General features: G+C 39.8%; 1 protein-coding gene across 1 annotated transcript in view; it reads right to left on the bottom strand.

Moving 5' to 3' along the window:
* DHRSX (dehydrogenase/reductase X-linked) overlaps window positions 1–19,371 on the bottom strand; it is a 160,645-nt gene that overhangs the window by 45,237 nt on the left and 96,037 nt on the right. Inside the window, exons 4-5 of the mRNA XM_021546634.3 lie at window positions 14,972–15,073; window positions 1,947–2,154 (exon numbers count right to left, since the gene is read on the bottom strand). Coding sequence (XP_021402309.1) covers window positions 1,947–2,154; window positions 14,972–15,073 — 310 coding nt within the window. The remainder of the gene's footprint in view (window positions 1–1,946; window positions 2,155–14,971; window positions 15,074–19,371) is intronic.

The raw sequence follows: 19,371 nt of genomic DNA, 5'->3' as shown, positions 1-19,371 counted from the left end.
GCAGCAATTTCCCCAACACAGTAATGACTCCAGACAGTTTTGCTGCTTTCTTACTACGTTGGGACCAACCTGGGAACAACAGCCAACCTGGGAACATACACCCAAATTGTAAAATGAACTATGGCCAACTGGTGCAACTCAAAGTCAAGGAAAATAAAAAGAGTAGAAAATTTTTAGAATTATTTCCAATTCACACAAGCAGCAAAAATGAGATATGGCATCACCAGGAAACTTTTCACCAAGGGTGTCTTTACCACATCCATTAAATCTCCTGAATGTTTCCCTGAATCACAGGGCCTTGTGGAGTAGGCAATGCCTGGGTAGGATACCCCCACAGCAGTCCTCCTGCTACAGCCCCTGCTCATGCTGTAGGGACACACTCAAACACACAAGTGATCTCACTGGTTTTTACAGCACTGTTTGTGGTGATGTCAAACTATTTGCCTGAATGGGGGCTTATTGGCAGGCTAAAAAAAAAAATACTGACGAGCATCTTTTTACACCTGAACTAAGGAAAGGTTTGGACCTGAATTTTCAGCCCACTCTGGGTTTCACCAGTGTGCATACGTGCAGGCACCACTGCTACCCTTGAATGATTCAGAGCATCTGTGTGGGAATAAGCAGGCAAAATCAGTCATCCTTTATAGTCCTTCTTACATCAATAATGTCAAAAGGTAAAGGACACAAAAGCTGCAGGTAAATCTCACTGGTATATTATTATTCTATCAGACTAGTCATGTTCTTGCTCAACCATAACTTTCCAAACAAAAACATTTCTGGTTCCTTTAAAATCAAAGATAGTGATGATCCTAAATTAAAGACGCACAACACAAGGCCTTGCTATAATCAAGGAAACTACTGTTATCTAGACACATAGAACAGTCACATTTAATTCTGCACTCTGCACTTCAGACCAAAGAAATACTAATCCCCTAATCCCCCTCACATGGTGCCATCCAGCACATGGCCATCAGAAACAATGACTACATACATCAAGTGAAGAGTAAGGGTAATTTCCTGCAGTTGTTTTACAAGCAAGAGATTAAATTGTGACTATCCTGCAGAGGTTTAAACAATGGCTTGTAATAAAACTGATGCCATAATATGTAATCAGAAGTTTGACATGCCTAATGCAGCATTCATATGTAAAATGTCTGCAGTGGAAACAGCCCAGCCATCTAATTTCAGTCTTTGTTTGGAAATGAAACCTTGGGCCAGGTACCTCTATTCACCTGCTGAAGTTGCTGTCAAAGGATGGAGACGGATTTTCATGGAAATGACACAGAAGTCAGACTGGCTCCATATAGGCAGGCAGAAGCTCTCTGGTGTCCATGGGAAGGGGGAAGGCAGGCTCTGCTTGAGCCTGTTGGTAAGCACATAATTACCATGCATGACTGCATGGGGAAATTTTGAAATTTATCTCAGTTATCCTGCCTGTTTCTCTGCTAACTAAGCCATTCCACGCGGTTCCTGCATGATATCAGAGACATTTACTGCATCATTTGATGTCTTCCTAATGCTAGAAATATCTCACAGACATTCATCCACAATTTTCCTAAATGAAAGCAGAAGGTCAGAAGTCATCCATGCATTTAAGCCCATTTTACTGGGTTAAAAATGCGTCTCTCCCTCATTAGGTAGTGGCGAGTCCAGGCGCCGCATGCACCGCAATCATCACCACAGTATAAGCATCAGAAAGCAAAGTGAGGCTTTCAAAGTCCAGAATAAAAGACGCCGTTAAGAATTTATAAATTATTTGTACCTTTGGCTTAAGGCTGCAAGCTTTGATCAAATGTTAAATATAATAAGCAAGTGCTTGAGAAGCACCATAAATTGTATTTAAAAAAAGGCAACAAAACCCCATCTCATAGTCAGTAGCAATTCTCTTGCATTTTAATCTACACAAGATTACTACAGATCAGTGAATACCAAAAAGAGATCGGTACCTGCTTTGTAAGTCATCTAGGTGCAATTTGCCTGCATAATGGGTGGCTGATGAGACAGTGATGATCCTAGCGTTGTGACTGTGCGTTCCTGATTGCTTCAGCGTATCCAAGAGGAGGTTAGTCAACAGGAAGTGCCCCAAGTAGTTCAAGCCGAAGTGCTCCTCAAACCCATCCTCCGTCTTCCTTTCAGGGACCAGCATCACCCCAGCTGGAGGAAAAAGTAGAGGTAAAACCTGTTGATTTATTTCAGAGGAGCAGCAATCTAGAAGGAGTACGGATCTCCAGCTGCAGAGGGTAAACACAGCATTCAGAGCAGTGAGTGACTGGTGATGGCGTGTAAAGTCAACACTGATTCATTCCTGACAAGAAAAATGTCTAAACCCTCACTTTGGTTTCTTTATCCAGATAATGTGCTGATTGACTCTCTCCCTCCCTGCCAGACTGTGAGTCCATTTGTGAAAAGTGTTTTCAAGAGGTGGGAGCTGGGCCATCCCAGCAACATTCCCTCCACCAAAGCTCTGAGCAGTGGAGACAAGACCAGGCTAAGCAGCAGACCTGCTCTCACAGATAGCTTTCTCCTGGGTCCTGGCTGGAGTTTAAAGCTCTGGTGAGTCTACATCTGAAATCTGCAACTTCTCTCTCACTGTTGTGGGTGAGAACAGATGTAGTAAATTTACCCAATATATCTTAATTACCATGCTTACAAGCAGCTGCATATTGAAATTAGGCTTTCAATGCTTATTTTGGCAATATTTTTGCATAAATTCCCACAAACTACAATTTTCAAACTCAGTATCTAAAATAAGTATCCACATCCCCATCATGTGTTGTTGATTTCAGCATCTTGTAGAGAATTCTGAGCTCATGCATAAATTATATCATGTATTGAGGCTGTGTGAGAGATAGTTACCCTGCTCAGTTATAGCATTAACTTGAATGCTATAACTGAGCATATAAATAATTTCTTATTTTATTAAAATTTAATTACTGTACAAGTGGGCATGACCTTTGTCATTTAAATGTAGATGGACACAACTCATGGAGAATCCTGTTATAGGATGCTTCTCTCTGACACCCATAAATATGATATAGCAGAAAGGCCACCTCCGCACACAAGACATGAGAGTCAGCTCTCCCCTCATGTTACTTCATATGCCCACTAAAAAGCCTTCAACATCCCATTTCCTGATGTCAGCCTGACCTGATTGCACACTAAATGACCATTTAAAATTGCACGTGCTGTGCAACTACATCGCTGCTTTGGGGGCTCCTGCCACCTGACAGTCTTGCTTTGTTGCTTCCTCTTGGGCCAAAGGAGAGATATTTTTCGGATCTTTTTTAGTATGAAAATACCCTTAGGGATTCATCTGTGGCTTCCTGCTATTTAATGGAGCAACTGGAGAAGCAGTGGGAGGGGAAGAAACTCAAGAAGACCACAAAGAAAACAAAAAGTTTGGGTGGAACACAGCATACCTGCAAATGGAGAACTTAAGGCTGGACATGAGCAATGCTGACTGGTGGTACAGGGAAAGAAACACAACACAAATGACATTATGAGGCTCCACAAAAGCTTTGATTAGCATTTCCCTATGTCATTTATTTCCAAAAACTCTGTATAATCACATCTGTAACAGTGGCTGGGACTGAGAGCTGCCATGAAGGTTATGGACAGGTGTAAATTTTTTTGCATCATGAACAGCAGGCAAACCCAGGGAGGCAGGCAAACCCAGGGAGGCAGGCAAACCAGGGAGGCAGGCAAACCAGGGAGGCAGGCAAACCCAGGGAGGCAGGCAAACCAGGGAGGCAGGCAAACCCAGGGAGGCAGGCAAACCAGGGAGGCAGGCAAACCCAGGGAGGCTGCCATAGCTCACATTAGCCCCGAGGATGCCTGTGCCACTGCAACTTCACCCTTGACCTCCAGAGAGGCACAGGATTTCAAGAACACATAGAGGCTTTGCCCTCCACCCCAATTAATATCCACCATCTGTGCTGTACATCCAGGAAGCAAAAATCCAGATCTGAGCTCAGGTCAGGAGACAGAAAAAAATTTCATTTACACAATGCACTACTGTAAAGATACATGCTCCCCAGTATTCTTTTGCTCATTCTTCAAGAGCATCCCCTAGGTAGAAATTCTTGTCAAGTCCTTGAGCAGGCACAATCACCTCTGACTGCATCTGATGCTACTACAATTCCCTTTCTGTCTTCAAGAGCTGCTCAAATAATGTTAACCCAAAACACCTTTGAAAGATTTTTTTGTTTGTTTTATTAAAGGCTCCCATCTTACAGGTAGTTCATATCAAGGATGTCAAAAAAATCTTGCCCTGTAGTCTGAAGGCAGTTCTCTTATTTGAGGAAAAGCCATTTTTAATTTACTAAAAATAAGCATACAAAGGAATAGCCAGCAAGCAACTGAACCTGTCTCCTTCCTTAACAAAAGGGAAAACCTTGTAAGTGTAGCAGCAAGTTCTCTTTCTTAAATTATTAACTACCTAACATTCAGTAGATACTAAAAGTGGCACACTATTGATTTTCTCTTGTCCAGAAACAACATCAGCTTTACTTAAGGGCCCCAAATGTTAACTCAAAAATGAAAGCTGGTTCTACTTTTAATTCTTTGAATTGATCCAATACTACTTGAAACATTAACAAATACCTTATTTTACCATTGTAAACTATGAATGACTATGCTTTTTCTTCCAATGTGGAATCCAAACAACTCAGTATCTTTCTGTTTTTAATTATCAGTAATCAGCCTTATAATTTTTTCAGAGTGCATGTGAAATTTGAAGTGGCAGCACACAAACTATTAATGCCCTACACCTCAGTTCTGATATAACCTTCTTATATGTTTTTACCCTTGATTTAGCTGGATTGTCTCCAGAAGATTCAGTTTTAAAATATCACTGATAACATCATGGCATAAGCAAATGAATTCATAAGTAAGCTGAATATAAGCTTTTACTTTGTAATTGATTAGCTGTTGCTGAAATATTCTGGCAAAAGACCAGTAGTATGGGAACAAAAAACTGACCAAACAAAACATGGATGTGTAATTTTGCAGAGGTAGTAATAAATGAGAATAAGGAAAATGTTCTTCTGCAAAACTATGCCGAACAAATGTTCTTATAGCTATATTAATACATTCCAGTATGCTGCAGTTCTTCATTTATTGTAATATGTTCAAATTATACACATTTTTAATTAGCTTTAATGAATAACAAAAAATATATTCTTTTTTAATTCTATGATGAGGCAATCAATAATTGTATTTCCCACTCAAAAAATGAATACACTTAAAGAAAGCTGTCTTTGTAAGCAGAAATTTATTATGATTTTCTATAAAATTTGTAATTAAACTCTTGGTTTCTGATCCATCCTACGTAATTTAAAGAACAAAATGGATCTGACACTGCACGCAGCATAACAAAAAATTTTATGATAGTTGTAAATATTATAGGCCATAACCCAGACATACCCCATTTTTATTGAATTATACAGGAGGATTTGCATTATGCCTGCTCATACTGCAGATGATGACAAATATTGCTCTAACTCCCATACCTCCCACTGCAAAGAAGTCTTCCATCTCCATTATAAAATGTGTTTTAAGAGCTGTAAAAATACAAGTATTTTACTCATTGTGGTTTATTTACAGTGAGCTACTTGGAGATTTTTAAAGTCAGTGCTCTCAAACTCACTACAAAAGAAAAATTTTAAATCTCTTTTTCATGTATAGAATAAAATGTCTGCCTTTCCAGCCAGGCTCACAGAAGAGGGTTTGGAGGCAGATCCCCCTCACACAAGTTCTTTTATCTCCAGACAGCCAAAGGGTGTGCAGATAAAGCAATAGGTCAGCCACAAACACACAAAACACTTTCACACCAGGAGGGGAACCTTTATAATCACATTCACCCAGTTCTTGCTATTTACAAGGAAGATACACATACTGTACCAAAAAGGTTCCCAAAGGGAAAAATTAGGAGACAGTTACTTCTAGTAAAAGCACAAAGCCCTTCCTCCATACAGGCTTTGCACTGTCTTAGCTGATGCCTTTACAGCATTTCCAGCCCCACAGGGCAATGCACCCCTGCCCCACAGAATGTCAGAACTGCTCTGTTCTGCACACCCGTGCAATGAAACACCTCTGGGTGTATCTACCTGTAAAATAGCATAGCCCACTTCTCACCTGGACAGAAGAACCATAGAGCAGCATGCCCTGGCTAAGCTGCCTTACCAGATTGTTTGTTCCACCTTGTTCCATTGGGCTGTGCAAGTCCAGAGTACACCTGCCCTGTGGGTCTCTTCTGGCTAGTGAGCAATGAGAACATGCAATGCCTTATTGTAAGAATTGCCCCCAGAAGAGCTTACTGGAGGCACAGCTGTGCCCACATGACTGCTTCTTACAGGTACTGCTTCTTACTGCCTCGTCTGGGCTGAAGAGCAGTGAATTTACAGCACTGCTCTAAAAGCCCTGACATGGCTGCTTACTAAGCCACATCCCTAATCCAGAGACCAGTGCTACAGGTAGGCCACATGCCTCTTGGTATCCCAGGAATGTGTTCTGAGTCTCAGCAGGACCACACACAGAAGCCAGATTAACAGTGCATGAGAACTGAAAAGATAAAAATCCTAACAGTTTAGAAGAAAAACACAAAAACACAGATGAAACTTGGTGCAGCTTTCCAATGTTATTGTCTTCCTCCCTGTCTCCCCAGAGGGAGCTTAGACTCTTCCATTTCCTAATGTCTTTTTGAGTTTTTTTATGTGTGTATGCAATTTTCCAAAGCCAAATAGGAGGAAAATGAAGCAAAGCAAGGACTTTTACCCCATGGTGTCGCAATGACACCTGGATGACACACAGATACCACACCAATGCATTGACCACTGGGGAGATGCAAAGACACCTGTTAGTGTGTCTGGCATCACTGCTGGAACAATGCCCTGTGCATGGACCTTTCCTGAAAGGTACTGGCCACTGTGCAAACAGGTTTTATAAAGGAAAGGGACCAAGCCTGGGGTTGTGGAGAAGAGCCATCTCCAGAGGATTAGGTCTCTCCTGCCTCATCCCAAGACAACTTCCCCATAGGAGTTTGCCTGAGCCTCTGCTCCAGCACTGAACAAGTTCCCATGAGCTCTCACCTCCTGCTTCCTACTCCCAAGACACTCTGCACCACCCATTGCCTTTTCTGATTAGCTTTCCTGACAGCTTCCCCAATTCCCTGTGGGAAAATACATGGCCATGATGAACCAATGACAATGTTCTGCTTCCCAGCCTCCCCTTCTCCCTTACCACCACAATCCAGTGATCCCATGCTGATCTTATCAATCTGATCTGATCATGTGTTCAGGAAGGAGGGGAGAGGCTCAGCTCCAGACATGCATATCAGCTCCATCTACCTCTCTGCTTCCCTGTAAACAGTAAGTTTCTTCTCCCTCTTCTCTTACCCAGCCACTGTAGCTCCTCTGTGTCTCAATCCCACATCACACACCTGCAAGCATCTGCCTGTCATGCAGCTGGCTCACCCTACCCTCACTGCTGAGGCTTGTTTCCTCCTGGAGCCATGATCTGTGCTTCTGAGGCTTCTCCCAGCTTTTCTATCCCTGCTTCAGTATCAACCAGATGTGACTAAGTTACAAGTGTCCACCCATCGAGCAGGAGAGAGGTTCCAATTCCTTCTCCACCAGGAGTGGTAATTCTCATCTCTGTTAAATATCAGTAAACTTGCAAGTAAGAGATCTATCAAGAATACCTTCATAGAGAAAAGATTCAATCACTTAGTACCCAACACAGACTCCAGTCCTCAAGGTTAAGGACTTGATCCTTGTGAATTGTATGGCGTCTACACATTTCCAACCTCTGACTGAGACATCTACTACAGTTCAGACATGTCTAATGATTCTCTTCATCCTCACTACCCACCCCAGCTCTACCTCAGCACTTGCTCTCTTATTAATTTTCTGATATTTAACAAGAATATATGCTATGTTCTTAGTTTAATTCTCTATATAAGCCTTTTAATCAGAAAATTCAGATGTTTTGCAATCAAGGTTTCCGTCATCCTGATGGTTCCCAGCTAACTGTCCTGTTCCTTCCACCCATCAACTTTTCACAGTCTATTTTTCATGGGACAGAAACTTGTCACAGAGATCATGGAAGACTGAGGCCACCAGTCTGGACAGTGGAGAGACTGGAGGAGCCTGAAATGAGACCCAGTGCCCACCTCCACCAAGCTCAGAGGCAGTCAGGAAGAGCAGATGGGATGCTGGTGCCCAGTCTCAGTGCTGGTGCATTTTCCTGCTCGCAACACGTCCCACCATGACTCAGGGTTGTGATTTGGGCAGAAAGACCTGCTCAGGCTCTACTTGGGACATGATTGGAATTGGCAAAAAGGTGGCATAAAAGGTGGCTCACAAAGTGCAGTACTTAGCAGGCTTCTGACTTGACCCACCAGGGGAATATTCCATATGTGGCAAAAGATGCAGCCACCACTGACACAAAGGCAAGATCTTGTCTGCATTAAATTCCTCACTGTGTGATAACACCACAGCCTTTATGAAAAGCCTTGCCACCATTTCTGGCATTAAAAAAAAAAAAAAAATCAACTCCTAAAATTTTGTCTTATCATTGCTGGAAACAGATAAACTGTTCTATCTGGCATTACAAAATAAAAGAAAGAAAAAAAAGTCAGCCTAAGGCAAATAATTTACATGGAAACTCTTAGCCCAAACACTAAAGTTTGGCAACGTAGTGAGGAATTGAAAACTGAGTAATGTCTGCTGCTGGTGCTCCCAGACCCACCTATAATGTTCACAAAGGTAAATGTGCACTGTATTAGCTGTGCCAAAGCAGATAAAGCAATGTGTCTTTTCAGAAAAAAATCAGTTCTTAGTTTCTCAGTAAGTTAAAGAGTAGAAAAGGAAAAATTGCAGACAATACACATTCAAGGACTGTGAGAACAACAACCAAATCTTGGTAGGTTCAGAACATGACCGTAAGAACAGATTCACATTCTGAATCAAGGTCACACTGCTACATGTGACCACAGCACAAGCTAGTTCCTTGGAAAATGTGTCAGTTAAAAAAAGTAAATACATTCCATAACCAAGGTTTTCATTTTATACTAAAATAAATCAGAGCATTCCTAATTAGGTCTGGTTCAAAAAACCGCTGTGTTTCCTAGAAATATGCTCAGTAACTGTTTGGTTATTTGAGTTGGCACAATGGTGAGTTAGCCCACTCACAATTAGAAAATAGGAAAGTCAGTCACAACTTTCTAATTCAATAGGATATTCTCTCAGAAGTAAAATATCTCAGTTTGCAATTTGTATAAAAAATATTTTTACCTAAAAGCTATGAAAGGATTAAGCAAAAATAAAACATGGTTTGCTCCTGCCTTTCAGAAAAGTCAATGGCAAATGCTCCACACACTGAAGTAGAACTGGTTGGGTTTCCTAATCCATCAATAGCTGAATTTTGTATCTGTCTTCCACTGATAAAATGTTCACATTCAAGACATAAAAGCAAATGGGTCAAAAACCTGCAGCATGTGAAGTCTGAGATATTTCCCCTTTCACAAAATGTTTGATATCACAGACAGAAATAAAAAGCTTTGGAAATAATCAGAAAGAGAAAGATAATATCAAACAAAAGTCACGATTTTCATGAATGAAATCCTTACTCTTTGAAAGCCAGAAGAGTCTAAGGTTACCCCTCTAACTTATTAGTTCTTCCAATAAAAAATAAACCTTTTATAGGAAATTTGACATCTTCTCATAAGATACATATAATTCTGGCAGACAAAAGTGCTATTTAAGTATAACAAAATCTCTAGTTGACAACTGCTGCTAAAAGTCCATACGCCAGATAAGCGTGGGCATTGCACAACCCTCATTTGCTGTGAATGAGCAAGGCTGGATACTGCCAGGAGTGTCGTGGTGCTCTGACATATGTGCCCAGACAAGTTACTCACTATACTCAAGGCATCCAATACCTGTGAAGAGCAGTGTGTGAGCAGCCAGCCAGCTTCCCCACAGCCAGCTCTCCAAAAAGATGATCTCTTCTGAAAATCTGAGATAGCACCTGTCATGCACTCAACTTCATTAAAAATATATGGCTCTGGGAGCCTCTTCTCATTTTAGAATGTGTTAATACTGCATGTTAAGGTCCTTATGAATCTTCCAGGTTTTCCCACCGTACATGGAAGAGCCATTGTAAGCCAGTCCCTCCACCACCTCAAATTAGCTTTTCCAGGTAAAACCATTCTCAAAGGCCCCAGCTCTCCCATGACATCTAATACTTATCATTCATTACATACAGGTAAAGGCTATTTACTCTTCTGCTCATCCCCTTCTCTCTTTGTCCCTATCCCTCTACACCTTTTGCATCACAGCTTTTCTTGGATATTGCTCTAATTTGTCTTTGAGGAAGGATAAAGATGAAATATGATGTTGTAAGCCAAACACTGGAATAACTTTAATGAGATATCATATCCTGAGTTCACCACAGCTTTCCTGTGTGGCTGGAAGAGAAGCATTAATTTCAATGAAATCCAAGTTTCACTGGAGTAAGAGTAACCCTCCTTACTAACTTTCCCTCAAGGTCTTCTGCAGTGAATTTCCACATCTGAAGTTTCTTTCCTTTTCATCAGAGCAGTCAGTGTAGCCTGCAGCTGCTACAGGCAAGGGAGCTGCTTCTTACCTAATCCAGTGGGACAGGATCTTTTCGTAGATCCCACTGTGATAATTTCAAACAATTTAACTATTAGTAAATTCAACTTATATTTATAAGTAGGTAAGTATGTATAGAATTGTTCGCATTTGATATATGCCCGTGTTCTCAGCCCTCGAATTTCACTTTTGTTCTGAAGATCTGATCCTGTAAAAACTCAAATGCAGGAACAACTTAATATATGATCAACCATGACAGCATCTATGGGACTATTCAAAGTACTCCTGGCAAAGGATTATGGCTGACCTGCACGTGGCTGGATTGTGTGTAGGTAACACAAGGAAATATATATATTCATATACTCAGCTACTGATACAGCTTTTAAAGTGCTCTAGAAACTGAAGAGGTAAACTTATACAGACTCATTCATTCTATCAAGAGACTGATAATTTCTCAGATGATACACCAAGTACCCAATATGATCATCTGAATTAGCTAGCAGTTCAGGAATATTGATTTTAAATTGGCTTAGATAGGCTTCAACCTGAAATATATTAACTGTAATCTGCCTGCAATAGGCTACTAATAGCCTGAAATCTCTAAGTTGGCATCTCATTGTTAATGAGCTAAACAGTGCATGTTTGGCATCCAGTTATTCTGGTGTCCGTAAATATCACGTGATTTTTGTGTTGGCTCTGTTGGTTTCAAGATCATTAGGTACTGAAAACAACATACAAGCAAACATATTAACTACAATGTGCTAAGAAGCAGTTCTAGCACACAGAGAAAATGACTGCCTTCAAGGCTAGGAAAAAACACCTCTGGCATGAAACAGTGACTTCTAGTCATGGAATTTTACAAAGTATTTTAGTATCTGTCCCTTTTTCAACCACAAGAAGACAGCAGAATTTCTAATGCATTTTAACAGCAATGCCATTTTTAGGAATATATTAAATAATTAACACTAGTGTACATGCTGTAATTTGCTAAATGCTTTTCAGCTGTACAGGGACACAGTTCTTTCCAAAACAAAACTGAAAATTGGCACCCAAATGCTAATTCAGACTTAGAAGACACATTCTTCTGACCTTATGTCAGATAAAGCTTTCTTCGCTGCTTGTGCTGCATCCCTTTTTCTGTGGCTTACAGTTCAACCATTTCTTGTTGTCTACAGAAAATGAATTTGTTTTCTATGTCATAGCATTTTTCTCTTTTTAGCATTAACACATTATATTTTCATAAAAAGTTTTTATGAACTTGCGTTTTTAATATGTTTTGTTTATTTTAAAAATCAAGAGCCGAGCCTGCACATTACTGATGCAGAAAGCATAGTAATGGAAAAAAAATGCCTTATTTGTCAGCTGAAATAATGCATGCATTCAACCAAATTTTTTCTTTTAAATTAGAAATTAGGAAGTTAAATGTACATGCTAAACCTATAACAAAAAGAGGAGGTGACTATTGCTCTAATCTCCATTTAGTTGGATACCTAAACTTTCCCATGATTATTGTAGGACCTGGATGTTTAGCTCTAGGAGAATACTTTGAAACTCAGGATTTTAGTATTAATTTAATTTCCAACTAAATCCTTGAGTTAGGTAAGGGATAGAGAACAAGTGATTAAGAGACATTTTTAAAAAAATCACCAGTGACCTTAAAAACTGCTGAATTTCATAACAATATTAGGTCAGACATGTAGTATTGATTAATTATTTAGGACAGTAATTCACATTAAAGGAAATTTACATTTCCCTGTCTTTAATAATATTTTAATGTTAATTTCATAGCTTGCATTCTTGTAAAATGTTGGAATTTTTATAAAGTCATCTTCAAATGACTTTTTGACAGGTTTGCACAAGTCCTCAATGAGTATCATACAGCTTCACATACATACGGGATACATATCCATGGAGATAATATGTGGAAAGTTCATTAACATATACACATTATTATATCCATCAATTTAAAAGATTTAGATTTAAGGAATTAAATACAAGTATGTAGTGCAAAAAATTTTAGTGTAACAGTTCTTGCATTTTTACATTACATGTAACAGAAGGGTACAACCCTGATAGTAAAATGCTTGGGCCTATAAAGGCAGAAAAAAAAAATTTTACTAGCTTGCTGATAGTTTGATTCAGAAGTCATGGGATGCATATGAAGTCTGATTTTCAAAACCTATGGGAAAGGCAGTGCAACAGGCAACTGTGATGAGACTTTCGATAGAGTAGTGCTTCCAGCTCTGCAGTCCATGATGGACTGAATCATCCTCCTTAGTGCATTCAAACAAACAAACAAACAAACCAAAAAAAAAAAAAAAAAAAAAAGAGAAAAGGAAAGGGAAAAAGAAAAGCCAACCAGACAACAGATAGCCCAAATGTCAGAGCACTTGTCTTCATTGTGCTCAGTACTGGTGGTTTTTGCATCAAGCCACTTCTCTATAAGGTATGTCCATTTTCTTCTTACGTAGCAAGGAAACATTTGGGCTTTCACCATGAAACAAAAGTTACTAGTGAAAGTGCACTAAATGTTACAAAATTAACAAAGATTCTCTGGAATTTTTTACCCGTGCTTTGGACATGATTCTCTTAAGGCAAAAAAATTACTTGGACCATTCATTTCATTGTAGATTCTAAAAGGATTTAATCAAACAGATTTCTCTTGCCAACTGTATTAGGTAAAAAAGTATAAGTGAAATCAAATGGCTTTCTTGCAAGCTACAAATACATAGACTGAAGCAGGCAAATTTTAATTTCAATCTCCTTTCATAAGAAGTTTTGGGCTTACACTCTTTGGTCTTATAGCATATTAAGAACATAAGGAGATCCATTTTCATACAAGTTTGCTTCTTGGATAAGAAAATACATTTAATTTTCATCCAACACAATTCAGCAGCAGCTAGGGCAGAAAGAATTCCTGTATTCCAGAGGGCTTTCCAGTTGCTTCAGCCTCATAATTTTTCCCCCAACTGGCCTCCAAGCCCCTGCTGACAATGCTGGCTTTGCTTATACTGAAAAGTAGTGCAGGGCAGGGGATGCCTGATGGGTACATAGAATTAAAAACCCCTTTTCCCATAAAATGCTGTTTTTCAAATAGTGTTGTTCCCATCTGTGTAATAGTTTTTTTTCTGCATGTTTAAAAGTAAATCTGGAAAGACTTTATGACTAGGCTTAAATACTCACTAATTAACTATAACTAGACTTATATATCCACCTCTAATTATTGCATGATTAAAATAATAATGGTAGGCTTTTTTGACTAATCAAAGAAAAATGAATGTTTAACTGAACATTTCACAAATGTTTCATATCAATCAGCAAATAAAGAACACTTGAATTTTTATTGCAGTATTTACTTGTGTTACTGAGAGCTCTGTAAGACATCAATGAATATAACAAACCCATTTATTTACAGCATATTTGCTCTCACTAGGATGGAAATGTGCACAGGAAAACAGAAAATGTTCTCTGAGATGTCTTAATAAAAAAATATGTAAATAGTTGGGAAAACAAGATCAGCAGCATATAACAGTGGCAAACTCCTAAAAGAAACCTAAATTGTTGCTGGCAGATTTTTCCCTTATTTGAATAGACAGGTGAAAATTCCCCTTTAGGACAGCGCATGCAGAGCATGCATGGTTTCTGAAAGAAAATTATTGCACAGGGCTGGCTTCCAAAAATACTGTGGCTATAATACAAAATTAGATAGCAAGTATGTGAATAACAAATACCTAAAAAAAATTAGATTCATTTGATAATTATATTAATGTAAGATAAATATTGTCCTTTAATGTGCACTCTGACCACTGAGGATGAAATTTTATGAACAGCTTTCCAGTAGCACCTGGATCTATGCAATGATTTCTCTCAGGTTACTGGATAATTTGCCAGATTATATTTCAGGTGGATTAAACCCCCAGCCAAGATCATCATTCACCCACAGTAAACAAGTGTTTATACAGAGAAAAACATAAAGGGAGAGAAAGTTAATAAAGGTGAAAAGACAGATATTCTACTGGCATAAAGTACAGGTTCGCTTTCTTATTTTTCTTAGAGATGCTCAGATTCCTGTATAATTGCATTCTTTTTAGTGGTGGAGAGCTAAAAAATCACTGCAAAGGAACCAGACTTGCAATAACAACATGAGCAGGCGTGGCATTGAAGTGTTCAGACTCCTCACCTAACAATCTCTCCAAAAAATGCAATTTAACTCTAGAAAGACATTCCAATTAATGCAGCCTTATGGTAACCTGCTGTATGGTTCAGATAATCTATTTGAAATCTGAAGTGATAGACAAGACCTCCATTTGTCACATCTTCTCCTGCAGATATGTGAAGAAAAAAACAGAACTCACCATTATTCACCAGGACATGGAGTGGACAATTCTTTGCTCTAAACTGCTGCACAAATTGCCGTATAGACTTCATGGAAGCCAAATCACAGTATAAAAACTCCACTGGGAGAGAAGAGGAGATAAAAACAAAGAGAGTTAAGTCAGTTACAATGACACAAAAACACTTAGACATCAAGAGGACTCCTGTGATAACATCACTAGTGGAGTAAAAGTTTTAAAAAGATAATGGACTTTTGAAAATCATGGGTGAAGCTGGTCTCAGGTTCTTCCTTTCTCCTTCTTCCCTTCATTTCTATTTTTAAGCTATTGATTCTTCACAGAGCAAATAGGAGCAAAGTGGCTGTCAGGAGGTGAAGGAGGGCATCAAATGAAGCAAATATGCACCAGCCTACTGTTCTTGCTACTGCTACCATTTAGGGAGAAGAGCTACAGTACTGTGGCAGCAAGATGATCAGGACATGGCACCTGGAAATCAAACAGGGAGAGAAGTCACATCAGACACTGCAAAGTTTCCCCATGTTCCTGGTGCAAATATGCTGCCCTTTGTTTTTTCCCAGATTATCTGCTAAGTACCTGTGGTTGAAATAGTTTATAAAACAAAGCTTTATTGCCAGTAGGAGAGACAAGCAGTAACACACTCTGAACACAGCAATTCCATTGATCATTAAAAGCAAATAGAGCATTTTAAGTAATCCATGGCTTCAATGGGCATCCAGGGACATTTGGTATCCAGGTCACCTGGGAGCAATAACCAGCCATGAAAATGTCATTTAAATGTGGGTAAGAGTCTTGCTGACCCTTGGCTTTAGCAATGGCAGTGTGATTTGAGAGCAACATAGCTCACATGAATATTGTGGGTGGCATCCTGCCTATGCTGCTGATGTCAGTCAAAGGGCAGGGTGGCAGGGGGCTAGAAATCCTGCACCAACGAGATTGCTCAAGGGACAGAGTGTCAGTGTGTCAAAACATATTTTGTACCCGTATGTATTTATTGCCAAGAAAACACACATCAAACAGGTATCCGTCCTCTTGTCCAAAGTGTTACTCAGCCATTGACCTACACTAGAATGCTAGAAAATTAATTAGTCAAAATAAAAAGTATTACTTAAATCCCCCAGAAACTTTAAACCCATAAGGTCTTAAAAATCTCCTTCTGCAGTTGTTCAGCTTTCAACCCCAGGTTCTCACTGCCTCATCAATTGCCTTGCCTTGCATGAAGCCATGACCGGAGTTATGAGCCCCCAAGCTATTAAAAACGGGACCACACTCACGGTACTAAAAGTGATTTCAGCATCTATTGTAATAAAAAGGAAAGGCCTAAAGCAAGGAGGCCCATGGGCTGAGCAGGAGCGTTCCTGTCAAGGATGCTGCAGCACAGGCACTGGGTCTTCTGAGCAGCGATGTCCCCGATGTTCCAGGTGGAGCAGCACAGGTTCAGTGGGTCAGAAGCCCCCTTTTTATCCTGCTTTTTGTCCATTTGGATTGGTTTCTTTTTGGATCCTTTTCATTTGCATGAAGGTTTAAGGCACTTGATTGGCCCATTATGGTTCTGTCCAGGCTGGCTCCTTTTGTTTGGGGGGTGGTGCACTTTATTTGGGTGTATTATGGTATATTGAGTACCGTATTTCTGACAACTACCCCTTTAAGCTCCTTTTGCCATAACCAAACTAACAGTAAATGCTTCACAACTATCAACTATTTTACAATAGTTTCTAACCTATTTTTAAAAATTATGAAGTGGAAAGAAGCAATGCCCCCTGCCAACAGCAGTAGCTGTCCCCACACAAACAATCCAAATTCTTTAGAAGCTCTGCAAAGGGGAAAAAGAAAGAAAATTATGACCTTGTCCAACTGTTTTAGTCTTTTAAAAAGTATATATTACATGCCAGGCTTCTGGTTTGTTTCAGCATTACCTACATTTTAAGGAAGGATATATGATGCTCTACCACAGATACTAGTCTCTCTTCTGGTTTTCTACTTGCCACTGTGGGAACCCAAGTCAGCTAACTGTTGTCAACTCCACCCTGCCAAGACACAGGGGCTCTAAGGTGGATTTGCTTGAACCTCCTCCATAAATTTACTTTTCCAAGGAAGAGCAAAAAGTGTTTTAAATTGAGAAAGTCAAACAATACTGAGCAACCTTCTGTGACTAGGTCCATCAGAGAGAAAGGCAAAGGCTGTACAAAGCATCTCCCCTGGTTCACTGTGTCCTTGCAGGGTGAGCCCTTACTGACCTGTTTTGTTTCATTGAGCTCCCAGATTTCCCAAGCTGGGGCAACCTCTGCACAGATGCTCAGTCTCCATGACAGTTTGGACCACCACATGAAAGGACTGGGGTTTCAGAGGTTCACCATGTTTTCCCCCCTCCCTGCTGCCCTCTCTCCTCCTAGCCCCAGTGCTGCTGCCCTGTGCTCCACAGGAAGGAACAGCCACCCCCTTCCCTGAAAATGGGTTCCCCCACCTCTTCTTATTAAAGAATCAGCCTTTGAAAGAAGGGAAAATTAAAGAGATACAGTTCTTCAAAAATGCCTTTCTGAGAGGAGGATTAACTATTGGAGAAATAGGCTCCAGTGCAGGCTGCAATAAGAGACTTTTCCTCTTACTCCCTTCCCTGGTCCATCAGGGATGTTCATCCTGTCCCTACCAAGGCTCTGAGCTATAATGCCTCTTAATAGCATGTCAGTACAGTAAGAGATTAGGAAGGCCTGCAGGCAAAAAAGATAAATAAAAAGAAGATACTCACAACAGTTATTTAATTTCTTTCCAGGAGAACAGTTTTTTTACTTCCCTTAATATGAAGCTTTAATAATCCTTATCTATTTGGAACCTATACAGCATTAGGCCTCTGAAATTTTCATAGTGAATGTATATAAATTATTCAGTGGCATTTTTCATTTAAACAAACAGACAAGAATTCTTAGATTCTACTTATAAAATAGTGTAAATACATTTTTTTTCAAAGTGGCTCTAACATAACACCATTTCAACAACACTGTCCCATGAATAGAAGTGGACAATTTCTTGATCTCTCTGCAGACCTTTAGGCACTCAGCAATTTTCCTTAATTTCACTGAAGCCCAACACCTGGAGATGATAAGGAAATTTAGAAGTTATTTATTTCTGTCAGTATTGCTCAGGCCATTCCTCCTGTGGCCTAGCTGTTATATAAAACCACATGAATGGCATTGTAATTGCTCAGATATCCAAAACCTGGTCATAATAAATTATTAATAATTAGTGCAACAATGAGTGGAGTGAAGACCTAGATGAAGCTTTATCCTGACTCTGCTGTTGTTCTACTTCATTAGGCAGTTCATCAAGGAAAGAGATTAGGGAAAGCATGATCCGCTTCTTAGGAGGCAGTCACACTGCCAGTGGAGGAGTCACTTTCAATCCAAAATTATTTATCTTGGTACAGGAGACACTAAGCCTTTATCAGCTGTGGTATTTTGTGGCACAATGCAGGCTCCAACCACTTTTCCATCACCAGTATGGACTCTGACAATATTATTGACTATTGGTACTACATATGCAAGACCTCCGAGGACATCCACTAAACTAAATTTTAATCTCTTTCCTTATCTGACCTTGCATTGCCAAAAAGAATGGTGGTTAGACAATGTGTGCCAAGAGAGTGCTTTTTAGCCTGACCAATGCAGTCTCATCCCTCCTGATAATTAACTTTTTGCTGCAGCTGTCTGATCTCCCCTCTCTTAATTTTCCAGTTCTGCACAACAAACGCTGTCCTTCATTATGACTGTACAGTGCCCAGACTAATGGCACACTAGGCCAAGGCTATCATTACTGAACTGATTTACTTGCTTACTTGGGAAGCATGTCGTCATAGTCAGTATTTGTAAAGCACGTGCCATCAAAAGATCAGAGCACGCTTCAGAGAGGAAAACAAACAAACCAACCAGCCCCCAAACTTTTCTTTCAGCTCACAGGGCTGGAGTCCTGGCTGGTGCTGATTCGTGTGTGGCAGGTCTTTGCCAGGGAGGTGGATCCGCGCTGACCGCGGTGCCGTTCCCATAGCGAAACTGCCAAAACCTGGCTCCAAGCCGTGTGCTGACTCACAGGCAGGGCCTTGAGCAGAAACTCAAGTTTCTTCTTCATCCCATGGTGATTTTTTTAATCAATGTACTGGAGAATTACAAAATGAGAAGCTAAGAACAATGATAAGTTTTTAGACTATTTTGAAGCATGCACAAATGTACTAAGCACAACAACTTTTTAGATGCCTTAGTTAATAAAGACCAGTGTTCAATAATGTGAACAAATGACCAAACTGGATTGTGAACTAGGAATGTAACTAGAATTACTTCAGGAAAGCAAGAATTCCAGTGTTTTTCCATATAAGATAGGTATGAGCAAAAAGATGTGCATTAACAGCAAGAAAA

This window comes from Lonchura striata, chromosome 2 (assembly GCF_046129695.1).
Source record: "Lonchura striata isolate bLonStr1 chromosome 2, bLonStr1.mat, whole genome shotgun sequence".
In the NCBI taxonomy this organism is placed as follows: domain Eukaryota; kingdom Metazoa; phylum Chordata; class Aves; order Passeriformes; family Estrildidae; genus Lonchura; species Lonchura striata.
Note: the sequence above shows the minus strand (reverse complement) of the source record. Positions and strands in the feature narration are given on the sequence as shown.